This window comes from Betta splendens, chromosome 7, assembly GCF_900634795.4.
Source record: "Betta splendens chromosome 7, fBetSpl5.4, whole genome shotgun sequence".
NCBI classification, from domain to species: domain Eukaryota; kingdom Metazoa; phylum Chordata; class Actinopteri; order Anabantiformes; family Osphronemidae; genus Betta; species Betta splendens.
Window position 1 is genome coordinate 10,601,689 of NC_040887.2, and position 20,275 is coordinate 10,621,963.

General features: G+C 44.2%; 2 protein-coding genes and 2 long non-coding RNA genes across 6 annotated transcripts; 1 reads left to right on the forward strand and 3 right to left on the reverse strand.

Annotated features, from left to right (window-relative positions):
* Window positions 1-446: 446 nt before the first annotated feature.
* On the reverse strand, window positions 447-6,870 carry dalrd3 (DALR anticodon binding domain containing 3). Its single transcript, XM_029157190.3, has 13 exons — window positions 6,637-6,870; window positions 5,687-5,994; window positions 5,268-5,578; window positions 5,074-5,132; window positions 4,836-4,937; window positions 4,638-4,702; window positions 4,322-4,380; window positions 4,152-4,234; window positions 3,934-4,060; window positions 3,667-3,725; window positions 3,433-3,549; window positions 3,289-3,357; window positions 447-3,166 (listed from the first exon to the last, which is right to left on the reverse strand). Exons 1-13 carry the CDS (start codon window positions 6,868-6,870, stop codon window positions 3,047-3,049), a joined length of 1,713 nt encoding a protein of 570 aa, XP_029013023.1. The 3' UTR covers window positions 447-3,046.
* LOC114859222 (uncharacterized) lies at window positions 6,753-15,995 on the forward strand. 2 transcript variants are annotated; one of them, XR_003786484.3, is made up of 4 exons: window positions 6,753-6,890; window positions 7,677-7,843; window positions 11,453-11,570; window positions 12,035-15,995. It is a non-coding gene; the product is annotated as an uncharacterized LOC114859222 (long non-coding RNA). The 2 variants fall into 2 exon arrangements; XR_008695218.1 differs by lacking the exons at window positions 11,453-11,570; window positions 12,035-15,995 and having other exon boundaries at window positions 7,677-8,507.
* Window positions 8,152-10,446, reverse strand: LOC129604395 (uncharacterized). Its single transcript, XR_008695217.1, has 2 exons — window positions 10,326-10,446; window positions 8,152-8,863 (listed from the first exon to the last, which is right to left on the reverse strand). It is a non-coding gene; the product is annotated as an uncharacterized LOC129604395 (long non-coding RNA).
* impdh2 (IMP (inosine 5'-monophosphate) dehydrogenase 2) lies at window positions 12,225-19,812 on the reverse strand. 2 transcript variants are annotated; one of them, XM_055510566.1, is made up of 15 exons: window positions 19,387-19,812; window positions 18,404-18,452; window positions 18,124-18,225; window positions 17,962-18,036; window positions 17,527-17,733; window positions 17,098-17,185; window positions 16,767-16,966; window positions 16,388-16,478; window positions 15,995-16,090; window positions 15,198-15,269; window positions 13,962-14,105; window positions 13,677-13,821; window positions 13,181-13,324; window positions 12,814-12,897; window positions 12,225-12,579 (listed from the first exon to the last, which is right to left on the reverse strand). In XM_055510566.1, the coding sequence occupies exons 1-15, from the start codon at window positions 19,482-19,484 to the stop codon at window positions 12,558-12,560; spliced, it is 1,617 nt and encodes a 538-aa protein (XP_055366541.1). In that variant the 5' UTR covers window positions 19,485-19,812; the 3' UTR covers window positions 12,225-12,557. The 2 variants fall into 2 exon arrangements, with proteins under 2 accessions (XP_055366541.1, XP_029013025.1); XM_029157192.2 differs by lacking the exon at window positions 15,198-15,269 and having other exon boundaries at window positions 19,387-19,810.
* Between the last annotated feature and the right edge of the window lie 463 nt (window positions 19,813-20,275).

A 20,275-nucleotide genomic window follows, 5' to 3' on the forward strand; every position in this document is an offset into this window, starting at 1 on the left:
ACGTTGGGATTTAGATACTGTATATTATATAAGCAACCATTTGTGTTAATGCTACATACTGTATAGAACTGATTTTCACTTGCATTTCTAAAGCAAGTTTAAAATCCAAAATGGATTTTTTTTTAATTGTTACACATGGATAACAAATTCCTCTACAGCACAATCACTCTCGCAGTTTTCTTTAAGTTAATTATACTGATGCTTTAGTGGATAATTAATCCTTTTATTGTTAAACTGAGCTAACTGGGAAATCATCTTTGTAGGATTGTTGCAGGGATTATCCAATAACAGAGTTACAATTACTGCACCAGGAAATTATGGGGGTTCTATGAATTGCCTGCATGGTCTATCTAGGCTATATGCTAATTACTGCTAGTGACAAAGTCACGTATGATTGCTAAAGCAACAGATGGCTTTGTGTGATTGCATCATTAAAACAGAACCCCTTATCAGAGCTATCCATTTATTATTTATATACAAGCAGCGCTTGTGCCCAACTTCTGCATCCGACTCTGAAGCCATACAAATAAACAAAACGTCGCAAAGAGGAAACACAGTGCTGGCGATCACGTGAACAAACAGCACAGCTTGGAAACAGCAAATGTGATTCAGCGGTAGAAAGAAACAAGTGGGTTAAAGGAGAGACACAGCTGCGTGTGCGCAGTGGGATTAGATCAAGACCTAAATGATTCATCTTCCTCTGCTCTTAACCTGCTTCTACTGATAAAGGCTAGATGAAAAAACATTTTCTCTATAACACATTTTTAAATAAGTAATGCCAAATTTATGTTTTATTATTATTATATTGTGTTATTTGCACTAACATTTATAGGTCCAACATTGCAGGTGTGTGATTTAGATCTACCACATATAAAAAAATGTGTAAAAGAACACAGAGAGGGATAATATGCAATTAAGAATAATATGAGCATGGGCCAGATTTATAAAGGCAGGGAATATACATAAATGACATAAATACAGTATCGATACAATATACATCATGTCAAATAATCTGGTAATCACAAATTTGGATATAGTCTGTATATAATTATATACAACACTTAGGTATACATATCCTAATTAAAGGCTGCACAAGACTTGCACTGCAGTATGTATACACAGCACATGGTCTGTGTCTTAACAGCAGAGGCACAGAAAGACACAAAAGCAGCAAGGAAGTCAAACTACAACACACATGTGTATCTATAAAATCACTTTGTCCTGTGCAGCAGCGTATTTTATAGGAGCAGGTGGACTCAGGTTGAGTAGAAAGCAAGAAAAGAGTAAGTAGAGAGGGAAATGGACTGAAGTATGTATGGATCACTGTGGATTCATGCAGCATGTGGGTTATGTACGTAGCCCGAGGGCCGGGCATAGCAGTGGAGCATGAGGGGGTTCATCCATGGAACAACTGGCAGTACGTCATCCATCTGAGGCTGCAGCCACAGAAAGTGCTGTGGTTATTTTAATTCAGCATAAGGTAAAGATATAAAACATGCTGATGGTGATGATGTGTGTAGGAGAGACTGCGGCTTCCCATTTGCCCATTCCCATGAGCCGGCTCTCTTGCTAGATTGACTTTGGTTCGATTTACATAATAATTATTTTGTTTCCATCATAAAAGATTGAAAGCGTTTAAGCTTTGTTCTATAGTAACTCCCCTTCTAACAAAAATGGCAAAGTAAAAAAAGAACTGAATGTGGGGAACATATCAGTACGGGGGGGTCGGGGGGGGGGGTCACAGGGATGCATGAAAGACACGCCACTGTTTTAGTGAACATACACATCTATCACATCTAACAGTGGGATGGTATCAAGTACATTAATACTGAAGATGTGAACATGGCAGCGTATTAAAAACACCTGCTTCCGTTCTCTGTAGCTAATAAAACTCTTTAAATGCAAAGTTAGACCTAGAGACTCTATATTTCATGCAGTGACTTTGTACTTGATCTTTGTCTCAATGCTTTATGTTTCAGTGATATAAAGGACATTAGAAAAAAACACCACACTGCAACAAACACAAAATCAGAACGAGCTAGGGTTCATTTAGACACAATGGGAACTGCAACAGAACTGTTCAGCAGGTCACCGTTTGTGTGAATACCATTACATTTCATTTAACTCCTATATTACTTTTTCGTGTTATTTCATGCATTTCTCATCATGTTGGCACAATGCTGCATATGCTGCTCATCATCAGGTTCACTATAACCCATCTCTGGTTCCTAATCATCATATTTGTGATGCGATAGTTAGAATACTGTACATCATCTATACATGTCTGGGTTTTTTTAAACAAACCCATAGACTACATAGAATACTTAAAAAATACAAGGTGTTTAACACATTAATCTGGACTTTGTTTGGCTGTCACAAGACACTTTTGTGTTTTAAAGTGGGGAGCCTCCTAGTGACTGGTAAAATAATAAGGCAATTTAGAAAGTTAGACAACTCCTGTTCACAGTTTGGAACTCTAACTGATGTTGGTCCTTGCAGACTGGTGAATAAGAGGCTTTGTAAACTTACTGTACAGTTGCGTGATGAGAGTAAGGTTTAAAAGCAGACTTCAATCGAAAAATGTGTCCTATTTTCGTCTTTTACTATCTTGCGTTCACACAGTTGTGCCTGCTGTGTCTGATGCAGGACATCTTCCACACAACCAGGTAGTTTTTTACACGCACTTAGGGGTTACGTGGCAGACTACTTCCTGACCTAGACAGATCGGTCCTAGATCAGGACATATGATGTTAATCAAGAGGAGCTGAAAGTTGGTTCTACCCGTTACCATTTGCCTTCACTTTGAACAGGCTGATTGTGGTACCTTTAAACATACTCTTCAGACACTGATCTTAAAAACCCATGATAGAAGGGTTAATACAATGTACAGTGTGTTGAGCTACAGAGATTATTGACTGCAAAAGCTACATAGTGGGCAGGTGAGACGTGACGTCATAACCTACTGTTACACAGGCTGTACACAGGCGGGTCTGAGTGTGTGAGGAGGCAGAGCTGGCAGAGATCCCAGCAGCGGTGGATTGTCAGGCTATAGCTGCCTGATGGGGGGGAGGGTGAGGGTGTCCAGGGCGCTGTGGTAGAGCTCTCTCAACGCCCTCAACAGATACAGGCGACAAAACATCTGGTTAAAGAGATGAGGCAGCGGCTCCTAAAGGGAAGGAGAGAAAGACGGGGAGATGGAACAGAACACACCTGAGTATAGCAGACACTGGATGCACCTAATAAACAGGCAGCTGAGTGTGTATATATAGAGTATAAGGGCATCCTCACCCCCAGCACATGGACTCTGTTGTAGTACGAGCTGAAGTCTTTACTGAGTGACACGAGGAATTTACAGATCTGAGGAACCAAAAACAATGTTAAGAGAACACCTGAGTGGCTCCAGTTCAGCGCTGCTACTGCATTCTAGCCCACCTGTTCGGTTCTAATATTGACTCTGGCTCCTCCGCTGTCGCCTTCCAAGGCTTGTCCCGATTGGTCCAGCAGCTCAGAGAAAGGAATGAGGTAATTGAACAGGAGCAGCCACTCGCCCTGTCAGTCACAGCACAGAGAGATCACAGCCGCATCAGCACCCAAGTGTTTTACTGTCAGAACCAATATGTTTGTGATGAGAGAAGTGGCAGAAGAGTCAGGAGAGCAGGACGCTACCTCCTCTTTGAGAGCTGTGAAGTCGAGCTGGGAGCCCTCTGGGATTTCTGGGTACAGACCTGCAGATAAATGTATAAATTAGGAACATGTCCCTACGGAACAGGTTCACACAGCTGAGTTTGAAATTTGAGACTTTTAGAAGAAGTCTGTGTCTGTGCTAAAATATTGCACTTTGCACATTTGTATCATTTTCTTTAACTCCTTTAGTCAAGAACCCTCCTCTATTTAAAATATCAGCCTCCACCTTCAGTTGAATAATAGTCTCACCTTTCTCCACTCCTCTCTCATAGCTGTCGAACAGCGTGTGTAGCCTGGCACAGTTATACATCACAAACACTCCTCCCCTCGGTCCTTTGGTGGACACGCTGCCCTCCCTCTGGACATCTAGCGTCACCTAAACAGATGGTCAGACAAAGACAGATTTTATAACTGACTATTACGCATATATGTCCACACTCAGAAACACTGCCGTTATGATAACTCACAGGGCTGGTGTGAACGGTCGAGAGCAGCTCAAATCTGACAGTGGCAGAGGTCATGACTCTGATGATGTCATCCCACGTCTGACCTATAGGAGGGAATATTTCATGCCAGTTATTAAAGTTGCAGTTCTCTTCAGTAAGAAACACGCGCATGTTCACACTGATGTACACACCCTCTATTTGATCTCCATACTTCATCTCTGACGCCTCCTTCATCTGACCTCTTCTTAGCCTGAAGGAGGAAGACAGACGCCTCATTTACACAGCTCACAAAACTGCACCATCAACACCTACTACTGTTTTTACTCAGTTTAATTAGAACTGCAATGTCATAAAGTAGAGAGACTGTTTTGTGATAATGAACATCTGGACAGCAAGTGTGGAGGTAGAGGAGAGGTGGGGGATGGAGGAAAACGAGGACAGATAGGAAAAACAAAACGTAGTGAAATGAGAATGAAATGAAAGAAAAAAGAAATGAGTGTTTCTTACTGCAGGTACTGTGCAGCAGTGAGGTGAGAGCCAGGAGTCTTTACAGGCCCACACACCAGATGTTTCTGCAGACACACACAGAAGAAGCGGTAAAAATAGCAACGGCAGAGCAGGATGTGTGTGTGTGTGTGTGTGTGTGTGTGTGTGTGTGTGTGTGTGTGTGTGTGTGTGTGTGTGTGTGTGTGTGTGTGTGGCTACCTGTACATGTGTTGCTCCACTGGCCCTCCACAGCATTGCTATCTGCTGCTGGCGAAACTCATCTTGACATGATGTCACATGTAACGCTGTTGCCGTGACAACCTAGGAAAGATACAGGGCCTTTTTTTTTTAAACCACTATTTTGCTCTGTAACTTCTAAAAGGAGAAAAAGGCCTAGCCAATAGTACAGTCAATTGTTTGTGCTTATATGGTGAATATCTGTGCGTGTTAATCTCACACTGCAGTCAACGGTTGCCAGGTCCAGTTGCGCCAGGTGGGAAACACTGTCTCTGTGTACTGAAACACATTGGCTGAGAGTCAAAAACCAGTGAATTTATAGTTCCATTTGTTATCCTGCTACTGTGAGCTAACTTGTGTCACCTACAGCTGTGATAACATATCTAACTAATAATACATTTAAACAAACAGTACCTGTGCAGGTACCAAGGCTTGGGTCGTATCCCTGCAGCCCCTCCTCCTGAAACACCCGCTTCAGGTTGACCCGCAGCACCTCCTCGTTCTCCCCCTCATCGGCCTTCCTCCCTCCGCCTCCACTGGGTCTCCTGCCTCTCTCCGTCTCCCTCTCTTTGTACGGGGAATTCTCCAGCGCCGCCTGGATCTTCTCCTCCCGCTCCTCATTGGTCCACGCTGCTGGGGCTGTCGGCCAGTTGATTCCTAGATCTCTTAAAAAGGCAACGATGTCGCTGTCTTCGGGAAGCGTGGGGCAGTAGGACACCGCAAATCTGAAATAGAAGACAGGCCTTGATCACAAAAAGCATTTTATTCTCCTCATCAGTAATCACCCGCATTGTTTTCAATCCAATTCATGGCTGGCATGGACCCAGACTCACCCCTGTCTTTTCAACAGTGCTCCCATGTGGTCAGCCAGCAGCACCGTCCTCAGCTGGCCCAGAGTCAGGGCATCGGGACTGGGTATGTTGGCTTTAGGGTGCAGCGCGGGGCAGTTGAGCACCACACAGCCCTGCTTCGTGCTTGATGGCTTCAGATACTCAGTGGCTCCATCAGGCAGGACGGCCCTGAAGGCCGCGGCCCGGTCCACTCTCACCCTCAGCCCCTCACCCATCACCTCACCGCCGGCGATGGGGAGAACCCCGCTGCCGCGAAGGGACATGAGCCTGGACATGACTGCTGGAGGCACCTGAGCAGATACAGTGGAAATTACATGACACTGTTAAATAAAAGCCACAATCACGTCCCCCAATGACACACTGACATATTTACAAACTGAGCAGGGCCGTGATGTGGCTGTGCATGTCTCTCTGACCCATATTGTTCAAATCACCGATGGGTTAATAATTATGGCCGCAGGCTGCTGATGTCTGGTCAGTCTCGGTATGTGAGGTTCGTGGCCTCAATGCAACACAGGCTTCGGCTCTGCCAGTAAAACGACAACATACTGAGGTTCTCCAGAGGTTTGAGGTGAGCTGGAAGCGAGTGGGACTTTTAAAGCAGATAGTTCCGGTTGTGTGACCCTATTGGTCAAGGTGCATTCAAATGTTTAAGACGCCTTCTGTCATTTTTAAATATTAATGCGCCTTCAGCAGGCGTCTGGGGACTAACTTGCTCAGCGGAAGAGCAAACGTAGACTTCCCCAGCATGACAAGTTTCATGTAAATTATTTACTATTGATTAGCTCATGATACGTCCAGCAGTGGTTTCTGGCTTTAAAAGAGACGGGCCCTCAAGGTTTGTCTGGTGTGTCGCTATCTAAATAAACAGGAAAACCGCGTGAAGTGACACGAGCACGCTGGCAAATCCAACAGGTATCCGCCAAACCCACCTGCCCGTCCGCATACATCGTGTTCAGCATCGTGGTCGGTGACAAGAAGTCCCTGCTCCGCAGGTTCTTGGCGCTGCTCTCCTTAAACCAAAGCTTATCGGGTTCGGGGCAGATCCTGTCGCCGTTTCCACGCCTGCTGTCGGGGACGTTCTCGCGCTTTCCCCGCAATGCGGAGCTCAGCGCCCGAACGGTAGGGGTGATCCGGAGCGGCGGCGGCCGCTCGGCGTCCTCCATCACCGCCAAAGCACAAACAGGTGAGCTGCTAGCAGGCTGGATCAGCGCGTCCACGCCCTGCTCATGGCTGCTGCCACGCAGACTGCGGCCGAGCTACACGGGATGCTCCGGCCACACGGTTGCTCGCCGATCGATGTCGGATATTGGCAGTAAACGAGGACTGCATTGGCTGTTTTCCTTAGTGGAACTGCTGAAGGGCAACCCGTGTTTCTGTCGAGGTGAATTTGCGTGTTGGACCGGCGTAATGTCCTCACTAGCGCCATCTAGTGCTTGGTAGATTAACTGCACATGTGTGGACTATGCAGTACTGGACATTCGGGTATTTTAATTTGTTAGTTTTAATTTTTGTAACTGTAAAATTATGGTTTTCCAATTTTGGAATATTAGATGTTTATGATAAAAAACCTCAATCAGGCTCCCTAAAGAGACATATGCCAACATACCTAGGACCTACCACTAGAGGCTGTCACCCAGTGGCCATTTCCATTCATACACTGTTTACTTGATTGTCTCTTGACACTCTATATAAAAGACACGAATTGAGGCTATGAATCATGGGACAAACTGGCATGCAAACACTCACCACACATGTATTGTCTGAAATTCTGCGCTGCTGCAAATAACCACAGAATGAGGAACCAACTGTCACTATGCCTCATCAAGGTCACGTGAAAAAGTAACTTGTACCCTTTAAAACATGTTTGCTCAGCATGAATTGCATACAATGTAGAAGTGGAAATAACAGTAATGTTTTATGGCAGTAATGCACAGTGAAGAGTTTTAACACAACTTGTCTTTCATTTCAGGGCCAGTATTTCCAAGCACATGGACAAAGCAGTACAATTCAATGACATGAGTGTTTTCCAGCATACTCTGTGTTTCGGACTATCTTGGGTACAGAGATGCCTCCATTCTCAGACAGGGAACTCTCCAGGCTCCCTCCACCTCCAGGCTGTTGACTGACTCTATCTGTGTAAGTGTTGTACGACAGGATTATTCATCTACTGTTCAGGTAACTGGGAATCTGTAAAGTTGGTTTTGCTGTGTAGACAATGACTAGAAAATTTCAGATCCATCATATGAAACTGTAGCATCAATAAGAGAAAAAAACTGAGATTAAAGTCTTTAAGCAAAAAGCAGAAACATCCCACTGACAGCTGCCGTTTCTTGTTGTAGCGATAATATTGGTATTGGTATTGCTATAGGTTAAACTTTACTCTGTTCTTTGTTGTCAACAACATGACAACAGTACGATATTGTAAGAAAAACACTGACATTGACTCTGTTTGAATTCTGACATTTATTAGAAATTAGTAGTAAGAAGCAGGATACAGAATAAACAACAGTGTACTCTTCAAATGGAAACTTTTCAATAGAAGAAAGCTCGACGCTCTGAGTGTTTTTCATGGCTGACACGAAATTCCCGGTTGCATTTACTGCTGTCAGCAATCCGGGAGAAAACGTGTCATTGAAGATGAACACCTTCAGTGCTGGGCATCCAAAGAAAACATAGCCAATACAAACAGCATTACTACACCTTGTTCAAAATGGCAACACAGGTTTGAATATTCTCAGTGGTACTTTCACTTTCTTCTTCGATGCAGTGGAAACGGCAGTTAGCTCCGGCTTGTCTTGGTCACACTACATAAACTAAACGTAGGCGCATTAGTTATATTACAGTGCATATTTATACTGGAAATACAATTGTGGATTATTTATTTTGTCTTGTGTAAACAATAAAGCAACAGACGTTAACGTGCAGCTGAGAAGTGATACATGACTTGCAGGGAGGATGCTCCAGTCACGTCTCTTCAGTGAATGCGTTGCCATCCGTCCATCTACTCAGGTCGTCCTGTGCATTGTGGGATGGAAACGGACGCCATAACCAGCTGGAGCTCTGAATCACAGCTGCATTATGGGTTCCGTTACAATCCCACTCACCAACATAAGTATCGCCAGGGCGCTCAGCTGCGGTCCGGTCAGAACAGCTCAACTGAAAAGAGAAAAACACTGACTAAATATTTAAGGCTCCTCAAGGATGCAAATAAGTTCTAGTGGCTATTTTAGTGCTTGATGCATTCACTGAAGGATGTGCAGTGTAGATACGGTCTGATTATCAGTTCACCAAAGCATAAGATGAATAAAATCAACTTGCTTTCCTGTTTTCACCACAATCTTATATGTTGAATGGGTGACAGAGCTTCGTATGCGATGCTGCTTTGACTAAATTTTAGAACACATTAGCTTCCTTTTGCCCACTTTGTTCAATGTATGTTTTCCAACTATGCCCGACCTAACTCCACACCATCACTGACATTACAATTAATTATGTGTGAACTGTAAGGGAAATAATTTAACCTGGCCTCTAAATAAATAAGTCCCAATAATTGTTTTCAGCTGCATAAAAACTGAGAAAAATGGTGCAAAACGAAAACATTATTTTGTTTTCATCATTCCTTTACATTTATTCTATAAGGTATTTGCATGAATTTTCATGAGTTGTATTGAACGACACTTCCTTAGTTTGACTCCAGGAATGAAAAGCTTAAAAAAACAAGCAGTTGCCTGAAACACATTTTAAATTCTCACAATATCTTGGTTAAATTGTGTGTTTAGATAAAACCATAGAACAGATGTTACAGAGTTCAGTATGATGTCTATAAACAGAATGAATCAAAAAGCTGGCGTTTTTAATCTGATGTTTAAGGCTTTTCTGCCTCGGCAGCGAGTTAAATGAGAAATCTAAACATCCTGTTTGTTGTTTTTCCTCCAGGAAAAAAACAACACACAGGCTCCACATGGTGGTTCTTAAAATGCAGATACCAAAACCTTTCTTTCAATTCTACCCAGTAAGTGCTAGAGCCGGGAATGTAGACGACCTATCGCTTACAGGATCACCTTCTAAAATAGCTTTCTATTTGCTGCCCCATCTTGAAAAACCTGTTGTGTATCATCGGCAAAGAGACAGTAAGAAAAAGAAAACAAACGAGATGGGACATGAGAGGTCAGAGTGACGAGCAGGAGCTGATAGTATGATAAAAGGAAGGAGAGCCACAAATTAAGGAAGCGCTTCGCGTTCAGGATTGTTCCTGTGAAACGTCAGTTTGAAGTATTTGAATCATTTATCGACCTTTAAAGCTGCAGCTCAGCCTAAATATGAAGAGGAGTTATGAGGACCTGTAAAATAAAGCAGAAGCTCCCATATACTTTTAGCTGATTGCACTGGACAAGCGTGATGGGAACACTCTATACAAGCAGTTCAACTGTTCCTGTAAAATCCTGTTTGACAAAGAAAGAAGCAGCAGAGGTGAGCTGAGGACAGGCTCTCAAAGACAAACGAACCAGAGGAGCAAAAGTGAAAGTAGACGGGGAGCTGTAAAAACAGACACACTGATAACATTCAACACATTCATTCAGGATGAAGTTTAAATGAAATATTAGGTGGCCCAGCTCACCGGCGTGTCTGAGCGGTCCGGCTGCGCTCCGTCTGCCTGCAGCTCCGGGAATCCAAACTTCCTCTTTAAATACTGTTGAGAGTCATTTCACTTTCACTTCTCCTGATCAGCAGGACTCCTCCTTTCCTCTGCTGGTCCACTCCCTCTGTGCCTCCTCTCCCTGCTGGAGACACACAGCAGGCTCTTCACACGATCAACTGTGTCCAGACATAAGTAAAAACCAGTCATACGAGAGTGTTGGGACTAAAATGTAAGTTTTTAAACCTAAAGTGAGCAAAGCACATCATCTGTCATGTAAACTCTGATGGGTTATTATAACATTATAGCAGAAAACTGCTTTTACAGTATTTATCATCTCTTTTAACACTTTTCACTCTGTGTACTTTTGTACCTTTTTTATTTATACTCATTCATCTTCATGATACAATGTAGTGTTACTAAAGATCACACAGAGGTTTTAAAGTCAAAGCATTTGCTGGTAGAATTTGTAGCTTTGCCCCAATTCTGACTGGTCACAGTTTATGAAAATATGTTTTCACCACATTTGGCCTCAAACCTGTACATAATTCGATTATTATAAGGTGACACATTTTTATACCAAACTACTGCTGGACAGGGAAGTAATGTTTGTGGTCGTAGTCAGTAGCAGCAGTGGTGGTGGTTGTCCATGAACCCGACATCTATCTCATCAGATCCTGTTCCTCACTCCACAGACATGGGGCTAAATAAATAGATTTGAGCTGATGGTCGAAGAAACCATCAACTCAAATCTTGCAGCTTTCAGTGATTGAAGAACGGTCACGTTTTACATTTCTAATATATTAACGATATGTTTTAAAGTCGTGCAGCGTCTAGAAGGAAATGTGCGTTTCTACCACTTAGCGCTGCTTTAATGAGTTACTGCTATATTCAAGACTAGCATGACTGTCAGACCTCCAGATATTGAGGAATCTTTAACGTGCAGATGATCCCGCACAGTGGCTTTCTTGGTAATATCCTTCCTGGTAACATCTGCGCTGACAGTAACAACGCTGGGTCCTGGTTTTAACCGGGACCTGCAATCTGAGTCCTTTACCTCGAGTTAATTAGGAATATCTGCATGTGACATGATGGATGGTGTGGGGCAGGTGTGACCAACGGAGTGTGACCGGAGGAGTCCCATCAAGTCCGTCTGGTTTCGACCTGGAAAGTCCGGTGGATTCAGCAGAGAACCTGATCCTCCCTGGGGACCTTGGCAGCCTGGAGGTAGGAGAGATGGTGGTTGCTGCTCTTCTGGTGGTGTCCTTGGATGTGCTTCACTAAATAATGGTTAGACAGTAATGCAGCTAAAGTGCAGACAGTCAAGTTTTAACTTGGTGACACCATTACCAAAATCATTTCCTATGGTTTATCGGGTTAATCTAAGTACAACTCATGCTCCATAATGCAGCATCCCTGCAATAAACAGAATATAATTAGGGTTTTTAGGAGGTGCCTCATTGTTATAAAGGCTCTAGTTTGAGTTGAGCACAAGCTGCAGCTAGTAACAGCAATTCTAACTGCTGCACCAAAGCAGCATTTTCTATTATTAATTAATAAAATGTCTTCAACACTAGTAAATTGTAGTCAATCCTGCTCTAACACTTGGACAGTGTGTGGCTACTGCTCACATCTCTGCTATCAACAGACTAAATTAAGGGATTTTCTGCTGTGGTTTCTCACCTGAACAGAAACTCGCTCGCAGAGGAAACCGTTTCTCATTAGACGCCACAAGCTGTAGCACGTCTTCCTGCGATTCAGTGTCCTGCTGAGGTAACACGAGAATCCAGGGATGCAAGTTTCCAGCAGTTCAACTGTCCACACTTTATATTATTACAGTATTAATGCAGCATTTGTAAACACAAATGAATTCTCAGCCACTTGTGGAAAAAATCTGCTTTATTACAGGACAATTAGTTTTTTTCAAATAAACAGTAGTACACAACATTTTACCAACATGGAAGGCATCGGAGGACTCAATCACACGTGCACTGATTGATAAATGCTTGGTTTCCCTCCTTCACACACAGCTTAACTAATCACAGACAATGCATAGATGGCCCTGACAGGAAGACTGACGGCTCCTTGGAACAGTGTGAAACCTCTTCTTAAATTCTAATTTGAAGTAGTTACTTGTGCGTGTGTACAGTATGAATACAGACGCCCTGGCGTAGTGTCTGTTGGAAGGAATCTCCATGTGCGACTGGCTTCGTCTCAAAACAGACGCTTCTCGTAACTGCGGGAGAGAGAAGGAAAGGATCACACGACTATCCATGATGCTCTGAGGTTTCCTGTCAAGACAGACGCAACCAGAGGGCCGAGAGGTGGCAGCGAAGAGGAAGCTCAACTCGAGGCTTGTGGCGATACACAGAAGTAAGGACTTTTAGGAACAGCGCAAGCACCAGCGCTGTATCCGCTTCGCAGAGTGGATCAATGCTGCAGGAACACGTGTGTGTGTGTGTGTGTGTACCTGTGAAGGCTGTGCACGCCCCCCTCCATTTGGGCCGACGCCGTTCTCTTTTCAAATTTCAGATCTCCAGAGTACATCATAGATCTGCAGGGAGGAAAGAAACGCTGTCACACATGACGCCTCCAGGAAGAGTAGGTTTTAGGTCGCGTTTCATTTACCAGTGACTTATGTTCATTTATGTAGAAACAGATGTTTATATGAACATCTCTGAAGTTGCTTGTAAAGCAAAAACCTCTAACACCCACATATGACTTATTATACATGAGTTCAAGTTCATGAGTTATGAAAGTATTTTCCATTTTTCTGATAATAATTATCTCTGATAAGGCTTAGTAGCAGGCAGGTAATGATGCGTTCGGGCGTTTACCTGAGCTGTGTGAGGCTCTTGGCCCCGATGTCCTGACAGGAGTGCTGAATGCCAGCCAGCAGGTAGGGAACAAACTTGTGGATGGAGCCTTTGTCCTGCACTGCTCCCGAAACACCCTGAGCAACTTTGATCTTGTCGCACTCACTGCGAAGGGACACAAGAAAGCAAAGGAGTCAGTTCAGAGACACAGACACATTTAAGGAGAATGTGAACTCCCCCCCAATGTTGCGAGTGTTCTGATATTTAAATATCAAGGATTTGATTTGTTATTGTGTGAATTGTCTGCTACTCTGTCCCCTGTTCAACACGCTCATCATTCTTTACCACAAAGCAGTGTTTGAGAAGTGCTGTAAACCAAATGAGGAACAAATCATCGTCTGGGAAAAAACTGGTGAAGAAATGTGACGGCTATGTTACTTTTCCGTTGCTTTCTTTTTTACCTGCATGCAGAAACTGCTCTTTAAGACCAATACAGCCCTTTATCCAGTTGTTGTACCTGAAATATCGCGTCTGAGAGCCCAGGTTTTTGTCCATAGCGTCTAGGGAGCCCATGCCGCGGTACTTCTTCAGCCTGATGCCATCAGAGAAGAAATATTCACCGGGAGCTTCACTAGTGGCAGCCAGGAGTGAGCCCATCATCACTGGATGGAAAGACGTTGTGATGATTAATCAAAACGGTGTCCAACATTAATGAAGTGTGTTCATTTTGTTTTAAGCTCTCACACACTGAATTTTATTCAAGTGTGTGCACGCCTGACTCTGAAACAGCCTCTATGGATACCTGTGGATGCTCCCAGTGCCAGGGCCTTGGCCACGTGTCCAACAGTCTGGATGCCGCCGTCGGCGATGACCGGCACGCCGAAGCGCCGAGCGTACTCAGAAACCTTATAGACCGCTGTGGCCTGGGGTCGGCCGCACGCCAGCACTGATGGAGGGGGTGGAGATCACGGGAGAGCGGCTTTATTATATGGTATCTTCACCTTCGTGGCATGAATTCCATCTAATCTTTAACACTTAAAGTGCACACAGGTCTGACACTCCTCTCCTGCGGTCATTCATAAGAATCAATGTGAGTTTAGAGCGTTCGGCTGTGTTATAGCATGCGTGGTGGAAAAACCCCCGTGATAGAAGCAACAATCCACACAGTGAATGAGCAGACGAGCCAGGGACATGTCTGCTTCATGTTGGTTAAAAACAGGAAATGAGGAAGTTAAAGTGGCCACATCAGCAGACAGAGGCCACAGCGCACTAGGACTCAGTATTTACGGGCCTCTGTTCACCTGACCACTGCCAGGCAAATCATTTCAATGACATAGTTTAAGATTTAAAACTTTATTTAACCAATGGGCAGTGACAACAGGAGGAAATATCCCAATTCCTTACCATCTACTACAGTTTTGCTTCCTTCAGGGTTACATGGAAGCTAAATCATAATAAAACTATCACATATATTTAAACAGGGTTCAACATGTGGGCTTCAATTCCAGTGTCTAGAAGGAATAGGATGTGCAGAAACACAAAGAGCACTAGAGTCTATGATGTCCATGAAGTTTGATCCCAGCACTGAAAAAAATCTGCCAGGTGAAATAGCCTGCCGATCCAACCAGCTCCACCACTAGAACCACCTCTGCTCAACAGCGACACCTTGTGGCTGCCAGCTACATTTTAACATATGCATTAGTTGAATGACCACAGACTCTCACCAGCCACCATCTGACCAACCGGTATCTACAGACAACTAGAAGTGCAGTGTCTCAGTGTGATTCAATCATCCAGACCAGAGACCGATGGGTCAGGAAGGTGGGTGGAGATTAGATATTAGTGAATACAGGGGAACAAGCAGAACCCCAAAACCCCCAAGCCAGCTCTCACAAACCAGGACTACGAATTACCTTTGCTACTTCTACTAATGCAAAGCTGTTAACCAGTCAAACCAACCGATCGTGAGGTGGAGGGTGGGGGCCACACTGTGACACTAGAGCCGGGAAGAAGCTGTGGCTGGACAGAAACAACTTACTGGAGTATCCTGTGACAGTGGTTGGGGTTTTGGGGCTGTGGAGCTTTATTGCTGGTGGAATACTGAGGGGAGCTGGACATGGACACATAATACACACACACACACACACCATAGAAACAGCAAGGTGGGGGAAAGGAATTAAGAGGTTAATAACAAGCAGAAAGAGAGAGACAGGGGAGGGAAGGTAGGTAGGAAGACAATGAGATGAAGATGAAGCAAACGTTTAACTAAAACAAACAAAAAAATTTAAATTAAAAGACCAGCTCGTGATCTGATTGGACTCCAATAGCACAACATACAATTATCTATAATTCCAGCCAACAACAAATATTAAATCCTACCCAAACACAAAACCACTGCTCCTGCATCAAACAAGTTCGATCCAAATCAGCCATCTTGGAAAATGACTCATGTGTAAGAGCAGGATCCCACAACAACTTCTATCCAGTCAAAATCTCAGGAACAAAAGACGTCAGACTAACCCACTCACACACTTATAACCAGTATGAGGCTGCAAACTGAGATCAGGAATGTCAATAGCCTGAACGCTGATCATCCACTTCAGAGAAAGCTAAATGTTTGTTTCCTTCTTGGACTATGTCACAATACACAGGATATCACCACTTGTACTGTCAAGCTAAAGCAGTCCAGTGTTGTCTAATCCAAGATCAGTAAACAAATGGGGAAATTTAGCATCACTGATGCCAAACTCAACTTGTCTGAGACAAAAATGAAGTCACCATAGTTCTAACAACATTTTCATCATTTACTTTAATCAGTGCAGTTCAAAGACTCACCTTCCTGCGTGATGCAGATGGAGCCGCTGCCCATCCCAACTCTTAGTGCATCTGCGCCAGCATCGATCAGGTTCTTGGCCTGAGCTGCAGTCACCACTGCAGAAGATGGAGAGTCCGTCAGGGCTGGATAATGACTGTACAGTTGGCAGATGACACAGCTAAGGCCTCTGCAGTCACACCTCATGACAAATGTCAGGCAGCTGCTTATTGCAGTTTCTCACTTTGAAGAATTTGAGTCACTGGGTCTAAATGTGTCTGATCAACTAAATAACCTCAGTTATTCAACGCAAATCAACAGCTGCTGTTCAGAATATTCTCAGATGATGGTCATTGGTTTTGTTTTTTTTAAATGAAAGCTGAGTGAATTTGTCTGTACACGCTGAGGGCAGTTACCGTTGCCACCGATGACCTGTAGGCTGGGATACTTTTCTTTGATATATTTGATCATGTTGATCTGGAAGACCGAGTTTCCCTGAGACGAGTCCTGGAGGAACAAACAAAATCACTACCTGCAAAGCATCATTACTTTGACTGATCACAGCATCCAAACCAAATAGGGCTGAACTAATGTTCTGTTTTGTTATCAATAATAGTTGTAGATGCTGATGCATTATGTAACTGACTTTTTGCATTAATCACAACACAAGATATCAGACATGATACACTACTCGTGTATCAATGTGTTATAATGAAGCTAGCTGATATGCATGGCACATTTAACTGTGTGAGGTCTAAATAAAGTGCTGACAAATAAGCCTGGTTGTCGTCCTACCAGTACGACCACATCCAGCCCGCTCTGCACCAGCAGGTCCAGTCGATACTTGTCATCGTTGTGCGTGCCGATGGCAGCACCACACAGCAGTTGTTTTCGTGAGTCTTTGGAGGCCAGCGGGAAGTCTCTGTTCTTCTTCAGGTCAGTGCGTGCGATGATGGACACCAGAGATCCCTCTTCATTCACTATGGGCAGTTTACCTGCAGGGAACCAAGGAGGTTCAACGTTTACAGACATAAACACTTTTATCGGTTTTATTTTAATCAGTGTGGGTTCATTAGATTATGGAAGTCATACAGAGGTTCATGACAAATATCACTCTTCTCCTCACCTTTCTTACTCCTCTGGAGAATTTCATTCGCTTCTTTCAGTGTCACTCCAGCAGGAGCCACCACTAGATCTTCTCGCTTTGTCATCACCTGAAAAAACAAAACACAAACCAACCAACGTGATTCAATATCTAAACCCAGTGTTGAAGTTGCTAGAACACAGATGTACTCATTACAACAGTGGTAGGACAATAGTGGGGATACACCTGTATACACTGGATATACTGTATATGCAGCTCATGGCCTTCTGTTGAATGACCAATGTTGCTTCACAGCTTTTGCAGCCTCGAAAAAAAAATCTTGCCAAATACATGTGATTTTTTTCACCATAAAGACTTTTGTGATCCCTAAATGTCCACGGACTAACAGCTACAACTAGTTCTAGTGGAAAATACTGCCTCCTATCTTCTTCATGTCAGATCTGCACCCACCTCGCTGAGTGGAAGATTGTGGTCCTCTGGCCTCAGGAAATCAATGTCTCTGGAAGAGATGATGCCTACCAACTTGCCGCCCATTTTCCCATTATCTGTGATGGGAATGCCACAGAAGCCGTGGCGGGCTTTGGCCTGGAAGACGTCCCGTACGCGCTCATTGGGGCTCATCACCACAGGGTCAGTGATGAAGCCCTGCTCATAACGCTGGAGGAAGGAGGGGAGGACAAAGGGGGAATGGGAGGAGGGAGATTAGAGGGTGATGGGGAGAAGCAGCAGTGGTGTAGAACCAAGAGAAATAACTGTCACAATCTACCACAGAGGAGCAGAGGGATCAACTAAAAGATAACACAGGCACATCAGACAAAATAAAGTCAGATGGAGTCCAACGCAATTGAGATAATAAACTGAGGAAGGGGAAGAAAGACAAGCTACCTTGACTTTTCTGACTTCATTGGCCTGGAACTCTGGGGTGCAGTTGTGATGGATGAAGCCGATGCCTCCCGTTAGCTACAGGGACAGAATACATCAGGTGGGCGAGTGAGTCAAACGGCCATTTAAGAAAGACAGGGCGGGTGTGTGCTACAGTATACTCACTGCCATAGCGACGGCCATGTTGGCCTCAGTGACGGTGTCCATGGGAGAGGACACGAAGGGCGTTTTCATGGTGATCTGCTTTGTGAGCGCTGAGGTCAAGTCCTGGGTAAAAGACAAATAGGATCAGTTTGTCTAGTGTTAACTTGAGCTCAGGTGCTTTGTAGCTACTTCACCACACGTGCTCCCATGATTGACGTCATCCTCCAGTCAGATTAGTTTATCCATAACTGCAATGTTATTAACAATTAGTGTGCTGTCAAGAAATGTTTTTTTTCCTCACCACTTGATCTGCTGTGAAGTCGATGTAGCCCGGCAGAATTAGAAAGTCACTGAAAGAGAAACAAAGAGGTGTGTGTGTATGTATATATATGTACACACACATCTAACAACTAATTAAAATATTCAAAATATGCAGCCTACACTGTTTTTATACTGAAACCCAGAGTTAGCCCAAGGTCTTTTATGTTACAATTACGTGCAGATCTAACACTTTTAAAACGTTCACGCATGTTGATTTAATCATTTAGTGCAGAAACAGAAAATTAAGAGTGCATTAAAGGAAGAAGGCGACATCAGAGGAAGTTAATGTTATAGTTTGAGCACTTTGAATCACACAGTTGAGTGCTGGTGAGGTAAGGAACATTCTAGCATGTGACACTTAAAACCATTTAGTGTTAAAATGGTTAAATGGCTTTATTTGTACAGTCGTTACATTAAATAGGTAAAATCAGTCATAAATGACAGGAAAAAGCATTTGCTGCCTGCTGTTGTTGACCTTTTCCACCTGCTGGTCGGACTAAGCAGTGTTAACACTGTGCAACAACAACAACAACAACAACCACCACCACAGCAGCAGTTCAGTTCATCCCATTACTATTTCTGCTTTGTTGTATCAACGTCCCCCAAGCACATGCTCTAAATATAGCTGGGGCCACGGTCCAGCCTAACAACACAGGCTGTGATCCTAAATTTGGGGACGGTGAATGTGCTGTTTCCGCGCTTCGCGTGTGTAATAACTGTGGACGTTTATAATCACGTCACTGACATTAAACGTGTATCTCTCTCTCTGCTGATAACTTTCCAAAGCCGACATAAATGAGCTGGACCTATAGCTTAGCGGCATACACACTAACGCTGCGCCTTCATCGATCAAGCTGTCAGATGAGGGGCTACTGTTAGCCTAAACCGAACCGAACCCCGCCGGTGCTTCGTCACGTTGGCGCGTGACCCGGTTGCCCCGTGGCTGATGGTGTGTATAGTTACTTGTACGTGAGCCCGTCTCCCCCGTTGAACAGCTGCTGTCCCGTCAGCCCGTCGTCCGGGACGTAGCCGGTCTGGCCGCTGATCAGGTAGTCCGCCATGACGCCCGACTGGTGCCCCTCAGCGGTGAATGGATCAACGCAACGAGCCGTTCGGGTGGCAGCCGGGTCCAAAGCGCGCGCGGGCGGCGGGAACTTTCCGCTGCTGAGCGGTGACTCTCGCTCGGTGAGTTAACCGCCCACCCGTAGGCCGTGGTTCGTGTTGCGTGCTAGCACCGGTACCAAAGTGTGCGGAGTACGTCGGTGCTGAGGTGACACCGGTCCGTTACAGGCTTGTCAGCCAGTCAGGACAAGGTGCACGTGTTCTTTCTGCAGGTCCATCAGACACGTGCAACGGTTTGACAGCGTTTCCGCCAGTGACGCACGTCCGGGGGGCGTATGGACGCAACGTAATAAAATCAACCCCTACACAGAAAAATATTATGAGACAAATATTTAATACTAATATCCGTTTATCTTATCAAAATTTTATACACAGCAGAAACGACTATTCTACTCACACGGACAATAAAACAAACCAACAGAGGATTTCTCTCCTCTGGTTGCCCAGGTGTGTGCTCAAAACAAACATGGCGGCCCTCTACCTGGAGCTAAAAAAAGGCAGGAAATGGAATAGAATATATACTAATAAATTACTCGAATAAAACTTGTGTTCGTCAAACTTCTCTGGTGCTTAACAACAGATTGCCTGTTGACCAGTAGTAAAACACTGTTGCACTTACTGTCACAGAAAACCGATGATACCTTGTGATTAAAGACATTTAAGCCCCAGAAATAATGAAGCTGTCAAGTAGAGTGTAACCTGGTAAGATATTTGCCCGATATTTACTTTT

Bases quoted from the DNA above. Each gene is read 5' to 3' on its own strand.
- dalrd3 (XM_029157190.3), bottom strand. From the start codon at position 6,870: ATGGAGGACGCCGAGCGGCCGCCGCCGCTCCGGATCACCCCTACCGTT. The intron at 4,381-4,637 runs GTAAGAAACACT...TTCCTCCTTCAG, and splicing joins ACTGCTGCACAGTACCTGCA to GCTAAGAAGAGGTCAGATGA. The intron at 3,167-3,288 runs GTGAGGATGCCC...CCTTCCCTTTAG, and splicing joins ACAGAGTCCATGTGCTGGGG to GAGCCGCTGCCTCATCTCTT.
- impdh2 (XM_055510566.1), bottom strand. From the start codon at position 19,484: ATGGCGGACTACCTGATCAGCGGCCAGACCGGCTACGTCCCGGACGAC. The intron at 18,226-18,403 runs GTGAGGAAAAAA...TCTTTTACCCAG, and splicing joins ACTTCACAGCAGATCAAGTG to GACTTGACCTCAGCGCTCAC. The intron at 18,037-18,123 runs GTGAGTATACTG...CTGTCCCTGTAG, and splicing joins ACATGGCCGTCGCTATGGCA to CTAACGGGAGGCATCGGCTT.